This window comes from Hylobates moloch, unplaced genomic scaffold (assembly GCF_009828535.3).
Source record: "Hylobates moloch isolate HMO894 unplaced genomic scaffold, HMol_V3 SCAFFOLD_44, whole genome shotgun sequence".
Lineage (NCBI taxonomy): Eukaryota > Metazoa > Chordata > Mammalia > Primates > Hylobatidae > Hylobates > Hylobates moloch.
Window position 1 is genome coordinate 556666 of NW_026652319.1, and position 23892 is coordinate 580557.

The 23892-nt window shown below is 41.5% G+C and overlaps 1 protein-coding gene, 1 long non-coding RNA gene and 1 pseudogene across 7 annotated transcripts in view; 2 read left to right on the forward strand and 1 right to left on the reverse strand.

Moving 5' to 3' along the window:
* The window catches only part of LOC116463605 (interaptin-like), a 219127-nt gene extending 215550 nt beyond the window's left edge, over nt 1-3577 (reverse strand). For 2 of the 6 annotated variants that reach the window (XM_058434758.1, XM_058434755.1), the window contains exon 1: nt 2308-2531. Coding sequence is in view for 2 of the 6 variants with exons in the window: in XM_058434757.1 (XP_058290740.1) it covers nt 3519-3564 (46 nt within the window). In the remaining 4 variants the exon portion in view is untranslated. Of the gene's footprint in view, nt 1-2307; nt 2532-2810; nt 2886-3518 lie in introns of those variants that run through there. The other 4 variants (XM_058434757.1, XM_032146789.2, XM_058434759.1 and 1 more) reach the window with 4 other exon arrangements.
* Nucleotides 3578-10472: 6895 nt separating this feature from the next.
* Nucleotides 10473-23892, forward strand: part of LOC131382537 (uncharacterized) — a 70235-nt gene continuing 56815 nt past the window's right edge. The window contains exon 1 of the long non-coding RNA XR_009212090.1: nt 10473-10713. This is a non-coding gene — a long non-coding RNA (uncharacterized LOC131382537). The remainder of the gene's footprint in view (nt 10714-23892) is intronic.
* LOC116463602 (proliferation-associated protein 2G4-like) lies at nt 16514-18214 on the forward strand (annotated as a pseudogene).

Here is a 23892-nt window from a genome sequence, read left to right on the forward strand (position 1 = left end):
AGAAAGAATATTTTCTCTTTTGTTAGAACTTTATGGTGTAATAGTAATTTCTGTTGTGATTTACTACTAATTGTTTTTCAAATACATAATGACTAAAATTTTAAATACACATTTTAAATACACACGACTAAAATTTTATATACACATTTTAAATACAAATAATGACTAAAATTTTAAATACACATTTTAAATACACATTTAAAAATAAAATATTTTTCTGAAATGCTGCTAGAAAAAGTATAAAAATATAGTATTTTAGCTTAGCAGATGAAAAAAGCAATTGTGGCATGAATGCTGGATTAAATGATGAAATACAGAAAAAGAGCATTTAGAGATACCAGATTAAATATGATATGCAAACACTGAACAGAAGAGTGATCAAAAATAAGAAGCCAAGTGCCAATTTTATCTAAGATGGACATTTACATAATTTTATGCAGATATTTTACTTTTAATAGATTTTCTTTTTCTAATAAAAGCCATTCAATATAAAGGTCAGTCACTACTTTCATAAAACCAGAGGATAAATGGAGGAGCACTTTGGGTTGTTGTTTTTTTTTTTTTAATCCTTCCCTCACGAGTAAGGGCTGTTTACACATATCTAAGGAGTCAGAAGAAGGGGGAGGGCAGTGGCAGCAGAGTCAGATGATGATGATACAGGCACAATTCCATAGCAGGGAAGAAGGCCTGAGGACCATGAGTTATAGACAAGAGCAGTCTTAGAGTTCAAGAAAGGAAAATATCTTATGTTTCAGATGAGAGGTGGGAGTTAGTGAAGGCTTCCTGAGGTTGTTTGTATTCAATCAGGGCAGGATTTTGACAAAAGAGACTGGAGAAGCAAAGTACTCTATCAGAGAGAGCAACCCTGGCCATACACCAAGGTAGCAGGGAAACTGTAGTTGTCAAAAAGCCCTATAGTGGCATTATCTTTCTAAATGGTGCAACCACTAGTGGAAGAGAAGATTCCTTGTTCCCTGTGTCAGCACAAAGACTCATTTCAGTGAGTTGCCGTTTAAAACCAAAAACTAATGAGCTTTATGTCTTCCCACATAAAACATAATATGACATGTGTGGTAAAGTTAACTGAGGTCTGCAATGGAGGTACCATTAACCATATCAACATAGGCCCAAACATAATCTGATGTTTGGCAGATTGTCATAATCATGTGGCAAGAGCCCAGAAGGCTCATTATTCTCATTTCTGTCATTTAATGGTGGATTTGCCATCAGCAAAATAAAATAGTAACTTCAACTCTCTTGGGAGAATTTTCCAAAAAATTACCATCTAAACATCCTTTTAAAATTTCACCCATAAAATTATCTGAGAGCACGAATCTAAATGACAGTATAAACAAAGCACCAGTAGAACAGTTTTTGTGTAGTGCCTTCATTGTCTGTGAATCTATTCCAACTTTATGGCCTTAGCATAAGAAAGGAATTGGCAGGTTCTGATTATTGGGGAGAAACTAAAAATAAAAAGTCCTGCCAACCCAGAAAATGCTCCAAAATGCAGAAAGACAACAATTTTATTAGTAATTAGGCATTCAACTAGACTTTGATGCACATCACGGCTAATCTGCTAATGAGGTTACAAAGAGAGAAGGAAATCCCACTCTTTTATACAGCCAAGGAGACACAATCCATTACACACATTCTCAAGGAAACTGGTACCGTGTCCTCATGTAAGAGGGCTTAATAGAGTGTTCTATACATTCTTTTATATTTCCTCTTTAATTCATCTGGTAATTGGGGTAACCACCTGTGTTCGCTAACGGCTTTCCTCCTAAGGAATGCACAGCTCTATAACGAAGCAGGTGTTTACAATTAGGAATAACGCACCTAGGTTAAACTCCCAAAGTGACAAGGAGATTGGGGCCCTATCTTCCTTGATGTTTACATTTTAAAGAAATGGCTTCCAGGTCCTCAAGAAAAGCATTCCTAGGTCTTTAAAAACATTTGCATATATATTAAATAAACAGAGGAAGCATTCACAAATACTAAGTTTCTCAAGAAAAAAGAAGGGTCTCTTTCCCCTTTGGCAACAGGGAAAATCTGTAATTTTTTAAATTTAGTCTTACATAGTTTTGCGTGTGTTATCAAACAAGTCCCTTTAATTCTTTATCATTGCACGTGTGTGGACCGCACTTTGGCAAGAGGTGCAGTGATAAGTGGCTGCAGCTACGTGGGTGTTTGTCAACCTCCTCTCTAACAAGATCACCGAAAAGACATTTTTTAAAATGCAGACACGTCCTTGTTCGTTTCCAATTCCGTTTCTCACACTAGTGTCACGTTAGGCCATTAACTCACGTTCAGCTTTCAAGCCCTTACGTAAAGAACCATTCCCTTGGCGTGAATCACCCACAACGAGCAGGTCAGGGGCAGGTGAAGGCGGGAAGTTCACGTCCTAAGACTTCCCTGAAGCGGCGGGATCTTCCACACAGAAACCAACCGCAAGGCCACACAAAACTGCTGGAACGGCTTTCAAATCTGTCCCTTTCTAACCCCGTTCCCCCTGGACCTGCCGTGGCCGGCAGAGGAGGAGGAGGGTGCGGGGGTGAGGAAGCAGAGCCGCGCGTTCCCCAGGGCTGGGAGGAAGGCGGACCGCGCCTGGGCCCCGCGGACTGGCAGAGACCAGGAAGGGGCCGCAGAGGAGCGTGGTGGCGGAGTCCAGGCCCGGGGCCTCGTGCCCTCGCTGGGGCGCCGCGGCTCAGCTTTCTGGCCCTCTCCCTGGGTGCTAGCACGCCTCCTCTCCGGAACTGCATTCTGGAGGACCAGGTCATCCCAGGCTGAGGAAAGCCATCGTCCCTCACCTCAACTTCGACTATGACGGGTGTGAAAAGGCTTTCCCGGTCTCCCGGGCGACCGCGCCGCCAGTCGGCTTGACGTCAGGGCGCGGCGACGTCACGGCCCACGTCTGTCGTCAACGCTCCCCTGCACCGCCCAGGGCCTCAAGCTCCGGGCGGAAGTGGGAAAAGTAGTGGTGGGGCACGGAAGGCTGGGCTAGTCTTACGCGGAGTGCTGTGAGAGGGAGGGAAGGGGATCGAGGGGTGAGGCGGGCGAGAGTGGGTCGGTTGCTTGGTAGCGACTGCTGAGATGGAGGGAGCTGTCCCAGCCTCGTGGGGGGTTGGAGAGAGGCACTGCCGCGAGTCGGGAGCCTATAGTCCTACCTATCACCCCTTGTTCTGAGGCCTATGTGGTAGACACAGCAGTAAGCAGTTACTGTTCTTGAGCAGAGGAAAAAGAGATGACTGTAGAGGTCATGGGTGTAAAGGGAAGTTCTGGTTTCAGTCATTACAACCAGGGCAAATTAATTGGGAAGGCGTTGGTGACATTCCCATTCTAGTCCAAAGTAGTGAAGATTAAGGGCTTAGTTCAAAAAGTATTTTGAGACCTCCTAGTCTACACTTTATTTATCGCAGGCTACCCACCCTTACATGTGACTAACTTCCCTTTATTCATACATTCATTCATAAAACAAGTATTTATTGACCTACTACGCTACAAGCAGAGCAGCATACCGAGATAGGGTGATACTCTGTGACTGGTCAAGGCAGGAGCAGCCATTGGTGTAATTAGCAGGTGACTCATTCGTAGTCCAGATCTTGCCTTTCTGAGGATTATATAAGGTCGAAGTACAGTTCTTCCAAGAACCAAAGAAAACATCAATGGCTCTCTAGCAGGCAAACAGACTGGTTTGCTATTGAATAAAATAAGATTAAGTAGATACAAAGGAAATTAACTGAACCTATAGATTTAGAGAAGTGATTAAATGACGCAGAGCAGTATCGGTACACCAAACTGCTTATTGATAACTACTGATTAATGACACCAGGAAGTACTGAACACTAGTGCCTTGTTCCTTGGCACTAAAAAGTCTAGTAGATGTGTCTGGGCGCAGTGGCTCGGGCCTGTAATCCCAGCACTTTGGGAAGCCAAGGCGGGCAGATCACAAGGTCAGGAGATCGAGACCATCCTGGCTAACACGATGAAACTCCGTCTCTACTAAAAATACAAAAAAGTAGCCAGGCGTGGTGGCGGGCACCTGTAGTCCCAGCTACTTGGGAGTCTGAGGCAGAAGAATGGCATGAACCCGGGAGGCAGAGCTTACAGTGAGCCGAGATCATGCCACTGCACTCCAGCCTGGGTGACAGAGCGAGACTCTGTCTCAAAAAAAAAAAAAAAAAAAAAAGTCTAGTAGATGTGTCTTGTACATTTAACCTGACTGATATTTTTGCCCCAATGCCTACCCTTGATTTTCTATTTCCACTCCCTCAAAGAGGAAAGGATTAAGAGGCCTAGAGGACAGTCAACCAAGTGGTCAAGTACAACATGGTTATGAGAAGCCCAAATAACTTTCAGAGCTATTCATCCTCGTCATATTTATCTGAGGGATAGTGAAGGTAGGACTGCTGTCAGTTTGTAATAATGGAAGTTTAGATATAGGGCACCAAAACCGGTACCTATCTGGGACAGGAATTTTGCATACCTAATGCAAGATCACTCTGTTCTGAGGCTAGTTTTATTTATTGAGTACTTTGTGTATAGGATAAGGAAAGGCAACACTTTAAGGATGGGAGAAAATCCAGCTCAAAGGCTTCAGTTCACTCCTTGGTTTAATTTCTTCTGTGTTTATTTGTCTGCATATTGCCTTTGAGACCAATTTCCTTTCCACTGTAAATTTCCCTTAGACCTGCACTGTCCAGTAAGGTGGCCTCATGTAACTAATTTCACTAAAATGAAGTATGTTTAAAAATTCCATTGCTATATTGCATTAGCCACATTTTAAGTACTCAGTAGTCATGTAGGTAATGTATGCTACACCACAGATATTGAACATTTTCATTATCATAGAAAGTTGGGCTGGGCATGGTGGTTCATGCCTATAATCCCAGAGCTTTGGGAGGCTGAGGCAGGAGGATCCCTGGAAGCCAGGAGTTTGAGACTGGCCTGGGCAATATAGTGAGACTCTGTCGCTATAAAAAAAAAATTAGCATGGTGTGGTGACACACACCTGTAGTCTTTACTCAGAAAGCCCTAGGTGAGAGGATACTTGAGCCCAGGAATTTGAGGCTGCAGTCTATGATCTGGCCACTGCACTCCAGTCTAGGTGACAAAGCCCGACCCTGTCGCTTAAAAAAAGAAAACAAAGAAAAAGAAAGTTGGAAAGCAGTAGACCCCAGTAAGAATTTCAAAGGATAAGAGTTATGATGAATGACATTTTTTAAAGGGTAGCAGCAAAAAGTATTATTCCTGAAAGAAGATAGTGCAAAGGAAGTGTTGTGACAAGATGTTACAAAATAGGTTTCAGAAAAAAAAAAAAAAAGCCATGAATCCTGTGCTCTGTGTTGGTGTTTTGTCTTGGTCTGTCTCTTTTCAGGTTTCTCACTTGCCCTCCCTCCTTCTTCCCACCCCATTACTGTCCATACTAGAACTGAAGTACAATTTAAAATAATCCCATCATTGGGCATATTAAATAAAGTTTTGGGTTATCCCATTAGTTTTTAATTGAGCTAATTTTCACTTTTTACTGCGACTTTTAAAAATTATCCAGTAATAGCCAAATTAAGCTGCTGTTAACTTCTTTTTATAACCCTTTATTCCCCCCTCCCAACCCCGTATTGTCAGTGACCCCTGGGGAAGGAAATTCTCTCAGTTTTTGGAATAGAGACTCTAAAGCAACTAACCTAGGGCTTTCCACATGGTCTGCAGAACTTTGCGTTGGTTTATGAGGACACAGTGTCTGTGCTTTTGTTACTGTTGTGAATTTACATAAAATATGTATCCAGCAGGGAAATGTCGTTCTTCACTTCAAAAAGTAGTTTTATGCTCCCTCCTTTGTTTCCTCCTCCCCCCGCCATGAAAAGCATGTAGAAGAAGAGGTATGTTGCCTGCAATTCTGACAAAAATGTAGGACCTCTATCCAAGATTGCTATTTCTTTTTTTTTTTTTTTTTGAGACAGAGTCTTGCTCTGTCACCCAGGCTGGAGTGCAATGGCATGATCTCGGCTCACTGCAACCTCTACCTCCCAGGTTCAAGGGATTCTCCTGCCTCAGCCTCCCAAGTAGCTTGGACTACAGGCGCCTGCCACCATGCCCGGCTAATTTTTGTATTTTTAGTAGAGACGGGGTTTCACCATGTTGCCCAGGCTGGTCTCAAACTACTGACCTCAGGTGATCCAACTGGCTCGCCTCCCAAAGTGCTGGGATTACAGGCATAAGCCACTGCACTACGCCCAAGATTGCTAATTTTAAAGTGAGCTTAAAACTACAAAGGGAGCATGGCAAAATTACAGTTAGCCCCAACTTTATTTTCATCCTGCAAACCAGAACCCAGTACAACTCTGTCCCATCAAAAATGGAAATTAAATAGTTACAAACAGGCCTCCCAGGTTGGAAGCAACCACAGCTTTCACTAATATTTCTGGGTTCCATCCAACACAAGTGCACAAAAGAAAAAAACCTAACATTTTTGAAAAGCTAATACTTATTGGGCTCTTTCTATTTGCCAGGCACTTCATACACAATGTCTCATCCAATTGAGAACTCTTCCAAACATAACTCAAGTCAGATCCTACTTATTGTTTATTTTCACACAAATAATGGAAATGGCTGAGGGCATGACCTAACGTGAGTACAGATGTGTGTACTTGGACCGAATATAAGAGGAAGCACTTGGGCCTCACATACAGTGTTAGTTGACTCTGCCAGCCAGCCAGTACCCAGGGGACATCAGCCTATAGTGGATTAGTAACATGTAAATATCCCAAAAGTATTTAATTCTGTAAACCTAACTTTGTCTTACACTTACTATCTTCATGACTTTTCCGAAGTTGCTTCCAGTTTTCAAAAATGGTCAGCTACAAGGGACCATTTGCTTTGTTTTACTTACCCCAATACATTTTGTTCCCACCAAGATGTGGATTGGATTTTCTTTCTTAATAACATTTTATGTTTGGTAAAACTGCTATTAACATTATTAACATTTAAAGTTTTAAACTGCTTTAAAAAGCTGCTTTGCATATTTTGAACCACAAATAACTCTAGTCTGGAGGTGGCTTAGACCACAAAATACTATTTGTGGGTTTAAGCTCTGTATATTTTTGAATCCATTATATGTACAGTGTAAACTTGAGTACCTAATAAAATAAATGTCACAATGTTTAAATAGCATTTCTCTTTAGTTCAAATGCTTTGTCATCTGTGCAGGAATAAATTGTGTGCTGAATTCTTTTTAGCCCAGAGAATATGATTATTGAACAAAATTTCCAGTGAGACAAGTCAGGCCTTCAAATGGTAAATATCCTCAAGTATTAACAGTAAGTCAAGCACTAGAGCAAAACCTCTGATTATTGTAAATGTATTTCCTGTGGCAAGTTCACTACTGATAAGAGCTTTTTATCCAAAACTGTACTATGTGCCAAATACAACTTAGTATTTATTACATGAATATATTTTTAAAAACAAAAAGAATACGCCGGGCGCAGTGGCTCGTGCCTGTAATCCCAGCTACTCCAGAGGCTGAGGCAGGAGAATCACTTGAACTGGGAGGCGGAGGTTGGCAGTGAACCGAGTTTGCGCCACTGTACTCCAGCCTGGGCAACAGAGTGAGACTCTGTCTCAATTAAAAAAAAAAAAAAGAAGAAGAAGAATAAAGCTCTAATGGCACTAACTTAACACTCTTGTAATGAATTTGATGCTAAAAACATGGTACTCATAGCTCTTAAAGAGATTATTCTGTAATATAAATTAACCAAATTCCTTTTATTAAACTCAGCATCCAATAAATGGCCCATAATAAGCACTTAATAAATGCTAATAAGTTCAGAGACTGAAAATTGATAACTGCCTTATGCACTTAAAAACAACTTTTGTAGTTTATTATTTGCTTGTTTAGTGAAATTATTGCTTCATTTCTGAGATTTTCATAGGATTCTAATGAAGAATCTAAGATTCCAATTCACATTTGTTTTGATAAGTGATTGGTAAAAGTGATTTCATTCTCCCTTTGTAAAGATGAAGTTAATGTTTCTATACCTATTATTTTAAATAGCTACTGAATTTACAGGAAACAAAGTATAAAAATTTTTCTGTCATTTTGTTCTGCCTCCATTGATAGTGTTTTTAATGCCATTAAATGAGTTCCAAATCATCTTAAAGATATTTTCTTAGGAACTACTGATATCAAATATCAAGCATTTTATGAGATCTATCAACCACATGAAAAATATTAAAATAAGTATAGTAGCCCTGGTTTGCAATGATGTAGAGCAATTAGCAATCTTAAACACTGCTGTTGGGGTGAAAAATTAGAACATTTATTGTTTTAAACCCCTTAAAATGTTCAAAACTATTACAGTTGAGATGTGATCCTCCTTCTTCCTTTTGTTCAGAAATTCAGACCTCTGTACTGCCCTCCCCCTGTCCTACCCCCAAGCATGCATGAATCAGCCCAAGTCCAGAAGTGAGTTCAGATTAGATCAATTCTGTTAGCACCCTCCCCTTTACCAGTGATTAAATCAGGAATGCGTCTATGATCCAATTATGACTAGAAGTTCCAAGAGACGTTTGCTGGAAGCTTTAGGAAAATTCTTTCTTATTAGCACATATATTCAGTGTTCACCACAGTCTTATAATGTTTTAAAATAGGAAATACTAAAATGTGAAATAGATTGACTTACTCAAACAAGTGTATGCAGCTGTTAGAAATGATGATGTGGTTCTTTGCTGATGTGGTAGAATGTCCCAATAGATTGTTCTGCGACAAAAAGCAAGTTAAAAATAGTGTTATAACTACAAAAAAAAAAAAACCCATAGTATTCTAAACAGCATTCTAAATGTACATTTTATTATTTCTATAAATATATATCTCTTCTCATAGAATCAGAAGAGGTAAACAATCAAGTTTCAGGAAAGCAGGAGCCAGTATTGCTTTGAGAACCTCAGATATGCAATGTGGAATTTGCGAAAGCCATAAAAAGGCTCAGCCCTTAAAATCTACCACTTAATGAAAGTTGGTTCCATTTTCTTTTATTGTTGGCAGTCTCTGCACATGGCAGAGCAGTGGTGGCTGACGGTCCAATTTTGTCACCAAAAGGAACTGGGGAGAAGGCATCTATGCCCACCCTCATGTTAGAAAATTGCCAGGAAATGACTTTCTTTGGCACACCTTGAATGATATGCAATCTCTTTAACCAAATTACTGAGGCCAGGAGGAGTCAAGTGCTGTTTGTCATTGGCTCACCTTGAGTCAGGTATATGCCTCTCGACCAACTGTGGGGACCAAGTAGGCAAGTCCACACACAATGACACCTCCCTTTCTAACTACATTCTAGAAGAGTAAAGGCAGAAGCACAGTCCAGGAAGGAAGGGTAGGCAGTTCTGTCCCAGAAGAAATTAAGTGTGCTGGGCAGACCAGGAAAAAAAAAAAATCCCACGTGAGAATCAGAGTCAGCTGGCAGAACATTTTAAAATTAAACAGTGAATCTTGCTCTCTTTTCCCACATATGGTAAGCTGAGATGAGAATATGTATTTTTGAGAAAGCTTCCTAGGAGTTTATTGTGTCTGTTCTAACCCTAGAGAATCCCCCTTTCCTATAATGTTACATGTAACACAAAAATAAATGTGTGTGTAACTAGGCACCATAGGCCTAAGAGTCATAACAGGGAAATAAGAAAGCATAGATTCACCAAATCAAAGTTTAAGTACATAGAAAATAAACTAATGTGGAATTTCCCAAGCTTTCAGTTGACTGGGGTTCTCTTGTGTTAAACTATCGTGGTGTTAACATTTTTTGTTTTGCCCTCTAAACTTGATTTATCTGCAAATCTACAAACATTTTAATTATGTAAATAGATATCTGTGCGGGCAAAACAGTTTTTGCCCACATGATCTTGAGAAGGAACTTAGATTCTGGCGTCTTAAAACGCTGCACCTTTTTTATGTCCTTTGGGCTTTTGAGTCACCATATAAATGAGGTCTCTCAAGTTAGTATGCCAGGGAGATCAGGCACCTCTGATTTTAAAATAAAACACTGCAAAGAAAGCTTCCGGGAGGAATGAGAGCATGCCCCAAATCACGACTCTGTAATTAGTCCTTGTGCAGAGCGGACAGAAATTTCGTCCCAAAGACACCGTCCTTGCTCTGGTTCCTTTCTCTGTAAGCATGTCACACGAACCACACTTATGCTCCATGCATCGCAATTTAAAGCTTTCTTTGGAAAGTTTCCCCAGCTTGATTGCTTATGGAAAGGGCAGCTCCGGTTCCCAATTCGTTTAATACATCCTGTCTGAGCGCGTTTTATTAACGAATGTTACCCACTTTCTGATAACAAGGGGACGCTCTGTCCTCCCCCGGTGAACTCACTCCCTGTCCCAGAAATATAGCGTGACTGCCCTCCCCGGCGGTATTTTGAAAGTGGAAGCCGGGCGCCGCCCTCCAGCACCTGCACCTCCCGCCCGGCGACGGCCGCCTGAAGCACGAAGTGCGTGCGACCGCAGCCCGGCAGGTCACGCAACCCCAGGCCGCCGCGCCGCCTGCGTGCCTGCAGCCCGCCGGCCCCGCCCCCGCTGCCTGCTTCCGCCGCTTTCGTGCACGCTCGGGCTTCCTGGTGCGCCCGGAGCCTGCCTCGCGTGCCGACCCCGCTGCGTAATCCGGCGAGGAATCCCAGATTCCGCCCGGCCCCCGACGCCCTCTACCGACTTTAGTTCGAGCAGGTGACGCCCTCATTTTAACGCCGAAAAGTGTCCGTTCCCGATATACAGCAAACACCTCAGGCTGCGAAACGTGGGAGAAGGGGACAGCGGGCGGGGAGTCGACCTCGCCCCTGGGCCCCTCTCGGCCTCCTTGGCGCCTGCTCCCTGCCTGCTCTGTCGGGCGGCCCTGTCCGGGCGGAGAGAGCAGCAAGGCGGCCTCGCGCACTGCCTGGATTTCTCAGGCAGGGGCGGGGGCAGGGGCAGCCGGCCCAGGGCTAGGAGACCCGGGAAGGGGTCGCCAGCGAGTGGCCTTTGCGGAGCTGCCTCACGCCGCCTGCCTGGAGCCGGGAGCCCGGCGTGCACTGACGCCTGGGGCATGCTGGGGGCGACTTTCGTGGCCGGGCGGCTGACCCCAGCGACCCGGCGCAGTGTCCAGAAGTGCGCTGGGGGGCAATGAGGGGCAGCGCTCGCTGAGGCTGAAAGGAGCGAGGGCCGGCGCTGTGTAGGTTAGATTCTTTGTTGACGTCTGGGAGCCGTCTTTTGAAGAATAAGAACGGGGCCATTATTGCAAGTAGGATGGCGTTCATCGTGGGCCTCGAAGGGTCAGGGGTGGGCGCGCCGGCTGCCTGGGCCCCTCTCACGCCACGCCGCTTGCAGGCGAGGGGAAGCGCGTGTCGTGACGACCTGCGATGAGATCAGTTTGAATAACCACAGCGTCGGGGCTGAGAAATGCAGCCAGTCACGCAGCGCAGCGCCGGCTCTGGCCGGGTGGCCGCAGCCGCCCCGCGCTTCGCAGAGGGAGGTGGGGGTGGATAAGCCCCTTCCAGGCGGTCGCTGGTGGGGGCGTCAGAACTATTCTAAGAGGGTGGGGAGCCAGAGAAGAAAACCATACAAAATGCAACTTGCATGGTTAGGAGGCTGGATTCTATGAGCAAATGGGCTTTCAAGAAGCACACTGAAAATCACCTCTGTAAATGGTTGTCTCTTACACTTTGCCCAGTAGATAACTGTTTAAAAACTACTCTAACACGGAATTCAAAGGTCATTCAAATGTGCCTTCAATTTGTTTATATTACTTAGTTTAACAGGCAGTACACAAGGCTTACATATGCGTGCATGAAATTTAATTTATACAGTCAAGTCTGGAAGCATGGTTTGGCAAGAGGAATAATTGTGAATTCAGTAAGAGTCAGGGTACAAACAGATTACTTAAAAGGACAGATGAACTGAAAAAAAAATCAGTCCATGAGGAAGCTATTACATTCATCTTTTCATGGTCTCGAACATCTTGTACCAACTCAACAATAATACCCAGCGGAAACTTCTAATTAGACACAGAAAACGCCAATTATTAGCTGTGCGGGCAATCATCAAAAAGCCTCATGTTAGAGACAGACACATGAATAACATCTATAACGTAACAGCATATATCTTTTTTTTTTTTTTTTGAGACGGAGTCTTGCTCTGTCACCCAGGCTGGAGTGCAGTGGTGCGATCTCGGCTCACCGCAAGCTCCGCCTCCAGGGTTCACGCCAGTCTCCTGCCTCAGTCTCCCCAGCAGCTGGAACTACAGGCGCACGCCGCCACATCCGGCTAATTTTTTTTTTTTTTTTTTTTTTTTTGTATTTTTAGTAGAGACGGGGTTTCTCGATGGCCAGGATGGTCTCGATCTCCTGACCTCGTGATTCGCCCGCTTCGGCCTCCCACAGTGCTGGGATTACAGGCGTGAGCCATTGCGCCCAGCCATAAGAGCGTATATCTTTAAAATTCTGTATTTCAGTCATTTCCGTAGTATACATTTGGCTCACTGATAGGTATGTTACTATAAAACAATTAGGATTAATCACCAGGTGCAGAAAAAACTCTTGTGAATTTAAAATTTTTATCAGATTTTTTTTTTCTCTTGAGACAAGGTCTGTTTGGTTGCTCAGGCTGGAGTGCTGTGGGGTGGTCAGGACTCATGGCGGCCTCTATCTCCCAGCCTCAAGCGATCCTCCCACCTCAGCCTTTCCAGTAGCTGGGACCAGAGGTGCGCCACCACGCCGCGCTAATTTTTTATTTTTTGTAGAGATAAGGGCTGGTCTCAAACTCCTGGGTTCAAGCGATCCTCCCACCTGGGACTCCCAAAGTGCTGAGATTACAGGCATGAGCCACCATGCCCAGACCAGAATTATTTTATTTTACTTTATTTATTTTACAGATTGTAATGTTCATATAATGTGAGTTCAATAGGAAATAAGGAGTTGATCCTTAGTGCCTAGCAAACTGCATAAAATTAATATTATGAATGAAGAAAGGAATGAATTAATGTGTAGGCAGTACTCTAATGGTTAGACCTGTGAACTGAAGTGTCATGAGTGGGTAGTGCCAGCCCTGCCACTGAGTCATGTGTGATCTTGGTATGGTAGAAATAATGCTTACAACATACCTACCTTGGCAGAGGTATGAAGGGAGCTATTCCTTACTCACTACAGGTGCTTCGAGATCCTTGGAGGAGGATGATATGTTCAACTATTATAAAATAATACACCACTGTTAGGACAACCCACATGTAAAATTACAAAAGTATAGATTTTAAATACAGTAGTGCCACCAATTTTTTTCATTTGTATGTAGTCCATCAAGTATTGAAATACAGTATAGGAGGCTGCACACCTTTATATAAAATATTTGGCTTATAGAATCTTTGTCGTTGGACCAATATTTCATGATGTGCAATGGAAGTTTAATCAGTACTACTATACTTAACTAATAATATGCATATTTAATTAATGATCTAATAGTGATTAGTAATATGTATAACACTATAATAATAGTATTAATATACGATTAGATACTTAAATACTATTACAGTAGTATTTGTGGTGATGGTAGTTTGTGAGTGCGGAGACCTCTGGTGTATGACGTGCGTAGAAGAAAACGAACTTTTGGTGACTTTTCTAAACTTGATGCGTGGAATCTTGAAGATAACGGACCTTCTTGGTATAATTTTCTATTCCCAAGTGAATGAAAGTCTAGAGATATAATTAATATATTAAGAGCCCCACTGTGTATCAGACATTGGTCTAGGCGTTGGAGATAGAACAGAGAACAGACAAAACTGATTACTTAATGTTCAAATGTTTTTGGTCTCTATTTAATGCACATTACTTTAGGAATAGTAATGCATTGTGCACATCTTTGCGTAAACCCTTTCCTGTTCTAAGCTCTTGGTAGAGGGTCCTTAAGAGGGATTGGAAAAGTAATGACAGAGGGGCTTTCTGGAAAGGGAGTTTAAGGCAGAACAGTGGTAGGCAGTTTTAACTGGAATCAGAAGGCAGATACCAGTCCTTCATCAAGGTCTCCTGTTTAGAAAATCATAAGACAAAAACATACAATACTTTGCTTTCCATCATTCTCCCCACTAAAGTTGGCCTCATGTTTCTTAATTCTCTCTGCCATCATATTAAGTCTAGTGTATAATTTTTACCAGAGTCGTAGGCACTCATGCAGTTTGCTGACTGCATGGTGGTGCCTGGTGGAGGAGGTAGGTAGGCATTAAACTCCAGACCTAGCTTCATCTGCCAACGCAGGTGTTTTGCATCCTCCCGAGAAAGGGGCATCTTGAATAAAAGCACCATGGGGCCACAGTAGCTCTCTTTGTTCTTCAGAGTTCTCAGGCATCTAACCCCTATCTGCCCTTTGGTATGTATTTTCCTGTTGTATTTAATAGCATTGCTCTGCTATGAGTTGCAAGACAGGAAACATTGGGGGATAAAGAGAAGCCAAGGCTGAAGAAGTGCACCAAGCCCTATCAGCTTCCAAGATGTCTAATACCTAGATAAATGAAGACTAGCTAAGGCATGATGATGCTGTGTGAAATGTTTTGCGGCAAAAAGAAAGCAAAGCAATGATAGACAACAACCTGCCTTTTCAATTTTAGCAAACAGGAAGAATTGTCAGCTCACAACAGATTGCCTCAGTCTTGCATTGCAACTGGAGAACATGATACAGTCAGACAGCGTGGCTTAACCTTTTGGCCAAGCTCATTTGTAGGATTTGATATCAGATGATTTGATATAGGATATATGTCCTGCTGAACCCTGGGGATGGCCTTGAGATTAAAGTGTTTTCCTTTCCCTGTTGCTAACTTCTCTGTGGTCTGTTGACATTACGTCATGTTGCAAACAATGAGTGGTAGAGACTGGAGACTGCCGTGTCAGGGTGTAGTGACCTGATTAGTCCAAACTCCTGCAGGGGAGACGTGCAAATAGATGAGCCCCAACAGGACCTGAAGAACCATGTGGTTTTGAAATTCTGGGTGGATGGGCCACACCCTGCATACACCTTAAATCTCCTGGCACTTTGAAGGTACAATTATTGCTCAACAACTCCAGGTTAATTAGATCTTTGTATGATGTGATTATCATAAATGTAACTTTTTAAATGTAACTTTTAAAAATGTACAAATGTGTGCCTAATATAAATGATAAAACAAACTTGCAATTAATGTCTTATAAAGGCATAAAAAGATCTAACTGGATTGACACCTTTTAAAATATAGTTTATTCCTAGCAATAGTTAAACAGTTCATTTTGTAGCTTAACATAAAGACCTAAAGAAAATGAAACATATGAAGGAATCTTATTACTCTGCACTATGCAGTTTGTCATTTCACTTAAGTAAAGATTCCTGTGAGATTTTTAAATTAATGATTATTTACAAAAGACTTTTGAGTGTTGCTTTTACTTTTATGTGGTTTCAAGGTGGGGAGACAGATTAAAGATGTTAAGTAAAATATTCCATAAATACTATATCTACCAAAAATAAGAGAATTAAAGCATTTGTGGAACTTTACTCATAGAAGATACTTGGTAAATATAGTTTATTACTCTAAACTAATTAATATAATTCCCCACCTGAAACAATAAATGTAGCATGCAATATGTTGTTCCCTGTTTAAGGACAGATACTGCTGCTTATTGATATTTGCATTGCTCGTACTACCCAATAAGTGATGATGGTTGAATGAATCAATTAATGAATGAGCATGAGAGAAAACCCGTAAGAACTAACCTCCCATTCTAATCCCTAGGCCCTCCCTGTTTCTCTTACTGAATGCCTTTCCAGATTATTGATGCTTTGCATGAGCAATAAGGAAAAAGGAAGCAATCCAGATGGGAGCGTAGCTGTGGTCAGATGTCTCTGAAATGAACAAAGTATTTGCAGATGTTTCAACAAGTGGAGGGGTTGGGCTGAGTCTAGGTCACAGGAAACAACTTCCACACCTTGGGGCTACTAAAGTAAAGGTATCATCACTTACCAGCACAGGATTCTGTTGGAAACTTGAAAAGGCACTCAGGGTTGGAATGCTACATGAATCCAGACTTGTCTCAGGAATGCCACAAGTGATCAGAACTAAGTATAGAAATTAATGTGATTTGTAAAAATAGCAATAAGGATCATGGTTATCTGGGCATCAAATCCTTTAATCACTTTAGACAGAACTAATGAAACTAGAAGAAACCATCATTGATTGTGAGAGTCTCCTTCTAAATTAGTTGGCCTTTGGCTTTTGGAGAGCAAAGTTCAAATTCCAGTTCCTGTCTGACAGGAAAATAAGTCAGACACAAAGTAGATAGTCTTTTAGACTTCAAACTGAAACAGCAGGGCATAAAGGAGATCTGAGTCTTGAAGAACCTTTGCTTTCAGAGTTGCTGAGTTCAGTATTGCTAATGCAGTATTTTTCATTGCGCCTTTTGAGGCTGTTCGTTTTAGATTTATATTTGCCTTTGTTGGTAAATATGTTCAAATATAAATAAAAATTTTATATTTCCTAATGAAAAAAATTCTAAATTCTACTCTTTTGTGCATGCCCTGTTCTGAAGCATGTTAACTTTCTAGCTGCATGGTGAATAATAGGGCCCATGTTTATAGATCCCAATTGTAAAGATAATAAGACACAAAGGCATCTTAAAAAGTGATCTGGCCAGCTTCTCGCTCTCGCCTGTTTGCCCGCTCGCTCCCTTGCTTGCTCGCGCTTTCCCTCGCCCTGTCCTCGAGGATCGAGGATCAAGGGGACTCTGACCACAGCCTGTGACTGAGAAGGGAGACAGAGGTGGCCGCGGCTCAGGGGAAACAAGGCTGCAGTGGTGGTAGTAGGAAGACGTCAGGCAAGGATGAGCAGCGGGAGCAAACTATCGCTGAGGACCTACTTCTGTCCTTAGTGGAAGCATGTAGCTCAGGTGTGTCAGTACTGAGCCTGTGTGAGAAAGGCGATGCCATGATTATGGAAGAAACAGGGAAAATCTTCAAGAAAGAAAAGGAAATGAAGAAAGGTATTGCTTTTCCCACCAGCTTTTCAGTAAATAACTGTGTATGTCACTTCTCCCCTTTGAAGAGCGACCAGGATTATATTCTCAAGAAAGGTGACTTGGTAAAAATTGACCTTGGGGTCCATGTGGATGGCTTCATCGCTAATGTAGCTCATACTTTTGTGGTTGATGTAGTTCAGGGGACCCAAGTAACAGCGAGGAAAGTAGATGTTATTAAGGCAGCTCACCTTTGTGCTGAAGCTGCCCTACATCTGGTCAAACCTGGAAATCAGAACACACAAGTGACACAAGCCTGGAACAAAGTTGCCCACTCATTTAACTGCACGCCAATAGAAGGTATGCTGTCACACCAGTTGAAGCAGCATGTCATCGATGGAGAAAAAACATTATCCAGAATCCCACAGACCAGCAGAAGAAGCACCATGAAAAAGTTGAATTTGACGTATATGAAGTATATGCTGTGGATGTTCTCGTCAGCTTAGGAGAGGGCAAGGCCAAGGATGCAGGACAGAGAACCACTATTTACAAACGAGACCCCTCTAAACAGTATGGACTGAAAATGAAAACTTCACGTGCCTTCTTCAGTGAGGTGGAAAGGCATTTTGATGCCGTGCCGTTTAAGAGCATTTGAAGATGAGAAGAAGGCTTGGATGGGTGTGGTGGAGTGCGCCAAACATGAACTGCTGCAAACATTTAATGTTCTCTATGAGAAGGAGGGTGAATTTGTTGCCCAGTTTAAATTTACAGTTCTGCTCATGCCCAGTGGCCCCATGCAGATAACCGGTGGTCCCTTCAAGCCTGACCTCTACAAGTCTGAGATGGAGGTCTAGGATGCAGAGCTAAAGGCCCTCCTCCAGAGTTCTACAAGTCGAAAAACCCAGAAAAAGAAAAAAAAAAGGCCTCTAGGACTGCAGAGAATATCGCCAATGGGGAAACATTAGAAGAAAATGAAGCTGGGGACTGAGGTGGGTCCCATCTCCCCAGCTTGCTGCTCCTGCCTCATCCCCTTCCCACCACATCCCAGACTCTGTGAAGCGCAGTTCTTCTTCTCCACCTAGGACTGCCAGCAAAACGGGGGTCTCCCTGCCCCCACCTCAGTTCCCCAACCCACTCCCTTCCAACAACAACCAGCTCCAACTGACTCTGGTCTTGGGAGGCGAGGCTTCCCAACCACAGAAGACTACTTTAAATGAAAAAAAGAAATTGAATAATAAAGTCGAGTCAAAAAAAAAAAGTGATCTGGACTAGACTAGGCAAATTACTAGCTTTGTGCTCTGATATATTACTATTTGAATCCCTTTTCTAATCTCTGATATGGTAACAGTTGGAAAATGGATTTGCTTTTTCGATCAATAGGCAAGAAAAGGATTATTTTCTAAAATAATTATCTGAATGTTTGGCAACATTGAATATAAATTTTCCCTAAAAACCCTAGACTTTTGAAGTGAAAAGACCATAGAGCAGCATACCTATGGACATGTTACTCGTAGAGACTAGCTTTTTATCTCCCCAAAATGAAAGGTTTTTTTTTTTTTTTAGTTTTAAGAAATGAAAGAAAATGCTAACACTATCACTAAAATTGACCAGCATATTTGGGGGATAGCAAAAAAAATAGTTAACTCTAACATTATTGGAGAAGTATGCATATGTTGCTTTTCTACTTGAATTGCCCTTTCTGAATATTGGAATTCAATATACAAAAGTTAAATGTCAATGTTGGCAGTAAATCCTTTTGTCTTTTTTAAAAAACTAGAAAAATCGCAGAGGTGTATCAGACTCTCTGAGTTTCTCTAACTATTATAAAATCATATCATTACAGCCATGAAGAAATTTAGATGTCATGAAGATCAAATTCCTCATTTTATAGATGAAGAAACAAATTCAGACAGGATAATTAATTTATTTTTAAAATACTATTATTATTATTGCCAGTACTATGCAAGGCACTAGTATTAGTCTGAGGATTCAGCAGTGAACAGGACAGATGTGGTCTCTTGCCCTGAATCACCACAAAGCTAATGGAGGAGCTGGAACCAGAAATGAGCCTCTAGATTTCAAACTAAAAGACTTCCATTAATCAAGTACTGACTCTATACCAGACCCTAAGTGTTTCACCTACATTAAGTCATATAACCTTCACTAATTTAGAGTAAGGTGGAACATGCCTTCCCACTCCCGATGTCTCCTCCTTTGTGTAGGGAGCTCTATTACCATAATAATCCTGGCTCCTCTCTGTTGCCTCATTTACTTTACCCAAGGGGAGAGTGATTTATCTGAGTTAGGAAAGAGTAACAGAGCATGAGTAATCCAGCCCCTTCTCTTCTCTTTTTTTTTGGGTGATAGGGGACTGAGCTGTCTGAAGGGAATGTTTGTTCAGGTTTGCTCTTCCAGGCCCTAAGGAGAACAGGAGCAGAAGGAGTCCTCTTCAGATCTTGTGATTGGGTAGACAAGTCTCCTACTGAGGGTTTAAAATTAGGAAGCCCACTTTCCCACAGGTATCAGTTCTCTCATCAATAAAATCTCAATGTGTGTTTGTACAAGAGAGAAGCATTTCATAAAAATAAAACTAATCAACTGGGTACTATCATATTTGAACCACCTAAAACCAGCCGTGTTCTATCCAGTATGTATGCGTGTGCCTCACATTCTGACCTCATCTGTCACAGCACCCAAGAAATGATGTCTTAAAATGATATTAATATAACCTTCTAAACTGCTTTGGTGCAATTTCCATAATTTCTAAAACTGCGAAGGTCAGCTGTCAGGCTTCCTGGGGGATGAAGTAGTGAAGTGAAAAGAACATGAGATTTATAGAATCAAACCTAGATTTGACTCTACTCTGAATACATCTGTATAATTTTGAACCTCTGTTTTTACCGCTAAATAACAACATGGATTGCCTCACTGAGCCAACATGGTTAAGGCCCAAAGAAGATAATAGATGTGTGAGTGCCTTATAAACTATAAAGAATTTTGAAAATGTTAGCTGTTTTACAGGTTTAAAGGGCAATCCTGTAATAATAGTTCTCATATTTACTATAGATTTTAAGTTTCACTTTATACATAGATGGTTGAAGAGTTAGGCAGTTGATTGTTGCCTTGATGGTTATTTAAACCATCATTTAAACCATTATTTAAAGGCTGAGAATCACTTTACCAATGGAGCTCTCCCCGCTTCCAACCTGTGTTACTTAATTTAAAACATAAAAGCTCCCCTTCCATTGCTGTCTACATTTCTACCATTAATCTTTTGCATTAAGCAGCCTATTTCCCAGTGACCTCCTCTGAGTTCTGAGCAGGTTTGTAAAATATTTTCCTACTAGGAAGAAGCAGCAGTACACTTTAGAATTGGAGTAGAGTTGGGGGAAGACACAAAGAAAAGTTGGCAGCAGGTAAAGGGCACAGAAAAGTCTGGGCTATGGGTCTCAACCAAAAGTACTGATAAGGTAATGGAGGAAGGATTAGAAGGTATCCAGGAGCAAGAGAACATCTTTTCAAAGTGGCACCTTTTTCATAAATTGTTTTAAGTCTTGCTCCCTCTGATGAATCTGCAATATTTCAACCTGAGAGTCAGGAGAAATGGATTCCAGTCCTGCCTTTGACCATCCAGCTGTGTGACCTTGGGTATGTAACTTGGCCTCTCTGAGTCTCAGTTTCCTTATCTATAAAATGAAATCTTTGGACAAATGTTTTCTAAAGCCATTTGAGCCACAAATATTCTATATTTCTAGCAAAGATCCCATGATCTTTCATTCCCCTTTTAACATTTAAGTCTTATCTTCCCCTAGGGGAGAAAAATTTTCTTAGAAATGTCTGAAGAAGTAGTAGTAGTAGGAGGAGGAGGAGGAAGTGGGAGAGGAGGAGGAAGTGGAAGAGGAGGAGGAGGAGGAGTAGTGTGCACGCGTGTGTGTAGACAACAATGGTTATGACAAAGTTGTAACAGAACATCATAGGCCAGAGAGAAGCATTTCATAAAAGTAAACAAGCAATTGTACACTGTCATATTTGAACCATTTCTGCTTAGAAGTAAAAAACTCTCCCCAGAAGTTTTCCCAATTATAGTTGTATTTTGACATGTTCTCAGTTCAGTTAAAATACTGTTGAATCCTCCAAATCATACTTGTATTATGACAGAATACATACCAACATTTAAAGCAGGCCACCACCCTAAAAGCATACAGGCTTCTTGACAATTGCTTTAAATCATAAGGAAACAAATGAATAAAATATGTGCTATTGCACATATTTTAATCCTCAAATCAATACATTTTTCTCCTTAGTGTGGAGGACTGATTCTCTGTGTTGTGCATGGCAATAATTCTGTTCACTGCATAAGTAGGTTTAAACAACAGAAATAACAGAAAGAGGTCAACCATATATTTTGGAGTTCTTGGAGAGGAATTTTTTTTAATAAACACCAAAGCTACTAGAAAGCTTATGAGAGCATGCAAAAGACATGGGTATGCCTTTGGTTCTAACAGATTTCCATGATAATACTGCATCAGTGGATCTCCTCTCCAAATGTTTTATTCTTAATACCTTTTTTCAGTTAATATATCTTGAAGGTCATTCCATTTAGTACAATTATTGTTTACATTTTTATAGATGTACCATAATTTAATCAGTTCCCTGTTGATCAAAATTTAGGGATTTTTTTGGCCAACATTTTGTTAGCAAAACATTACTGCAATGAATAATTTTGACATACATCATTTTACGAGTGTGCAATTATATCTGGAGGATAAATTTCTAGACTTGGAGTTACCTGGTCAAGGGTGTATACATTTGTAGTTTTGGTAGACATAGCTGGAGATTCGTGTATTGCCACTTTCCCTCCCCACTCCCTAGCAGTTGAGAATTGTTGCAGTATAATGACAGGTATTTCTGAAAATGGGAGAGTATGCTCCACATGTCAATCATGTGGAGGCAGAAAAAATAGAATCACTGGCCGCCCAATGTCTTTTAGTCAGTATTTTTTATTCATCAAAGAGAGAATCTGCTTGACCAGACTCATCATGTCAAGCCCATCCTCCTCAGGGTCTCCCAAAGTCACTAGCCCAGGCTTATTACCAACTTTGGTTATTACCACCTCAACTAAAGTCCAGTCTGGTGGCTCAGGGTCACCATGAGCCTAGAGCTGCCTCTCTAACAGGGGCTCTTGACTGAACAGGGTCTTACTGGAAGGAGCCTTGGACAGTCAGACACTTGGATTATCATATCTATAAGGGCAGATATAATCCCAGTTTTCCCAGGACAGTCCCCATTATGTGTGTGGCCTGATTACTAATAGTGCTCCCTTTCATACTCGTAAGTTTCCAGTTTGGACTATAATTTACTAATATTGCATAAGGTGAGTCAGTTCACACTGTGTTGTAAGGAGCCCTGGAGGTTTGTAAAGGTGCCTAGGGAGAGACATTTAGAGGGGAAAAGGAAGCCAAGCAGGTGGGATTTGGGACACATTGTTACTGTCTAATGTGACTAAGAGAAGTTTAAGCTTATAATAAATGAACAGATTTCCACCTATTAGGAATTAGATGGTTCTTAAACCTTTTAAGTCAGATGTACTTGTTTTCTCTCTACTGATTATACACAACACACACACACACACACACACACACACACACACATTCACACACACTCTATTGGGCATTGTTTTCCTACCAAAATAGAGAATTGAAAATCTATTGAGGTAGTAATCCCTTGACCTCAGCAGATATAATATCCACACTTACCACATATTTGACAATTTAGATGGGGCTAGATCTTGAACTAATGGACCACTCATGGCTTTTAGCAAGAGCTTCCCTGGCAGCACTTTCACCTTATAAAGTCAGACTGGAGTCTGGTCTAGGTGAGAGAATGGGCAAGAATAACATTTTGAATTCAGTTCAGAGATGCTTTATTTTGATTTATTTACTTCCAAGGCTGCATGTAAGCAGTACAAAGGATAGACATGAGGTAAGGCAGATGCAGCTGTCCATTGCCTCCTTTGTTTTCCAGAGACATCATAAATTTGATGGTCTTGGCAATTGGAGAGAATGAGATGTCTTGGAGGTCAGGGGAGCTCAGAAGTGTGGGCTTACTATCCTTCATACCTCCAGCCACATTAGCAACCAGAAACAACTTATGCTACCATATGAGGCAAAAAGGTTACCCAGCAAGCTGCTTCATTCAGGCTAATGTTCAGATTCCAGATCTTGAAAATGCTTGCTGTGCCTAGCCTGGGGCAATCTCTCCTTATCTACACCTGGGCAGCAGGGTGTAGTTTTCCACTTATTTTGCAGGCAGGCCTGCCCTTGGTCTACCACAAACATATTTAGCCTTTAAGTTCTGAAACAAACACTTGGCCTTTTGAATTAACACGGGCTAAAGGACATCTGTGTTGATTCTGATTGTCTTAACTCCTAGTGCCAGGCTTTCCATTTTGCTAATCACTTTGCCTCATCTCTTGCTGATTACTCCTGATTGCAAAAGCCCGGCTCTTCAATTGCTTCCTGATTCTCTTTGTCCTTCAAAACTATTTCTTCTGTGAAATAATTCATCCCTTACACACATGCAACTGTCATCATTTTCTCTGCACTTAAAATGTTTATTCTCTCCACTTTTGTTTCCATCATAGGCATATGCATCCTCTTCAAACAGTCTTCATAACTCTTCAAACAGTCTTCATACTTTCAAACAGTCTTAAGCCTTTGTACTTTCTGGACACAATGGAGTTAAGAGTGTTCATAAAGTACCCCGAGATCTATACACAATCATAGCAAACAGGATCAATGACTAAAATGACCACCAACAAATGGTAATGTCATTAGCCTATGCTGAGCAGAACAGATCAAATTTTCTTCTGAAGCATAGTTTTGTGGGTACGTATGGAAGTCCATTAGTT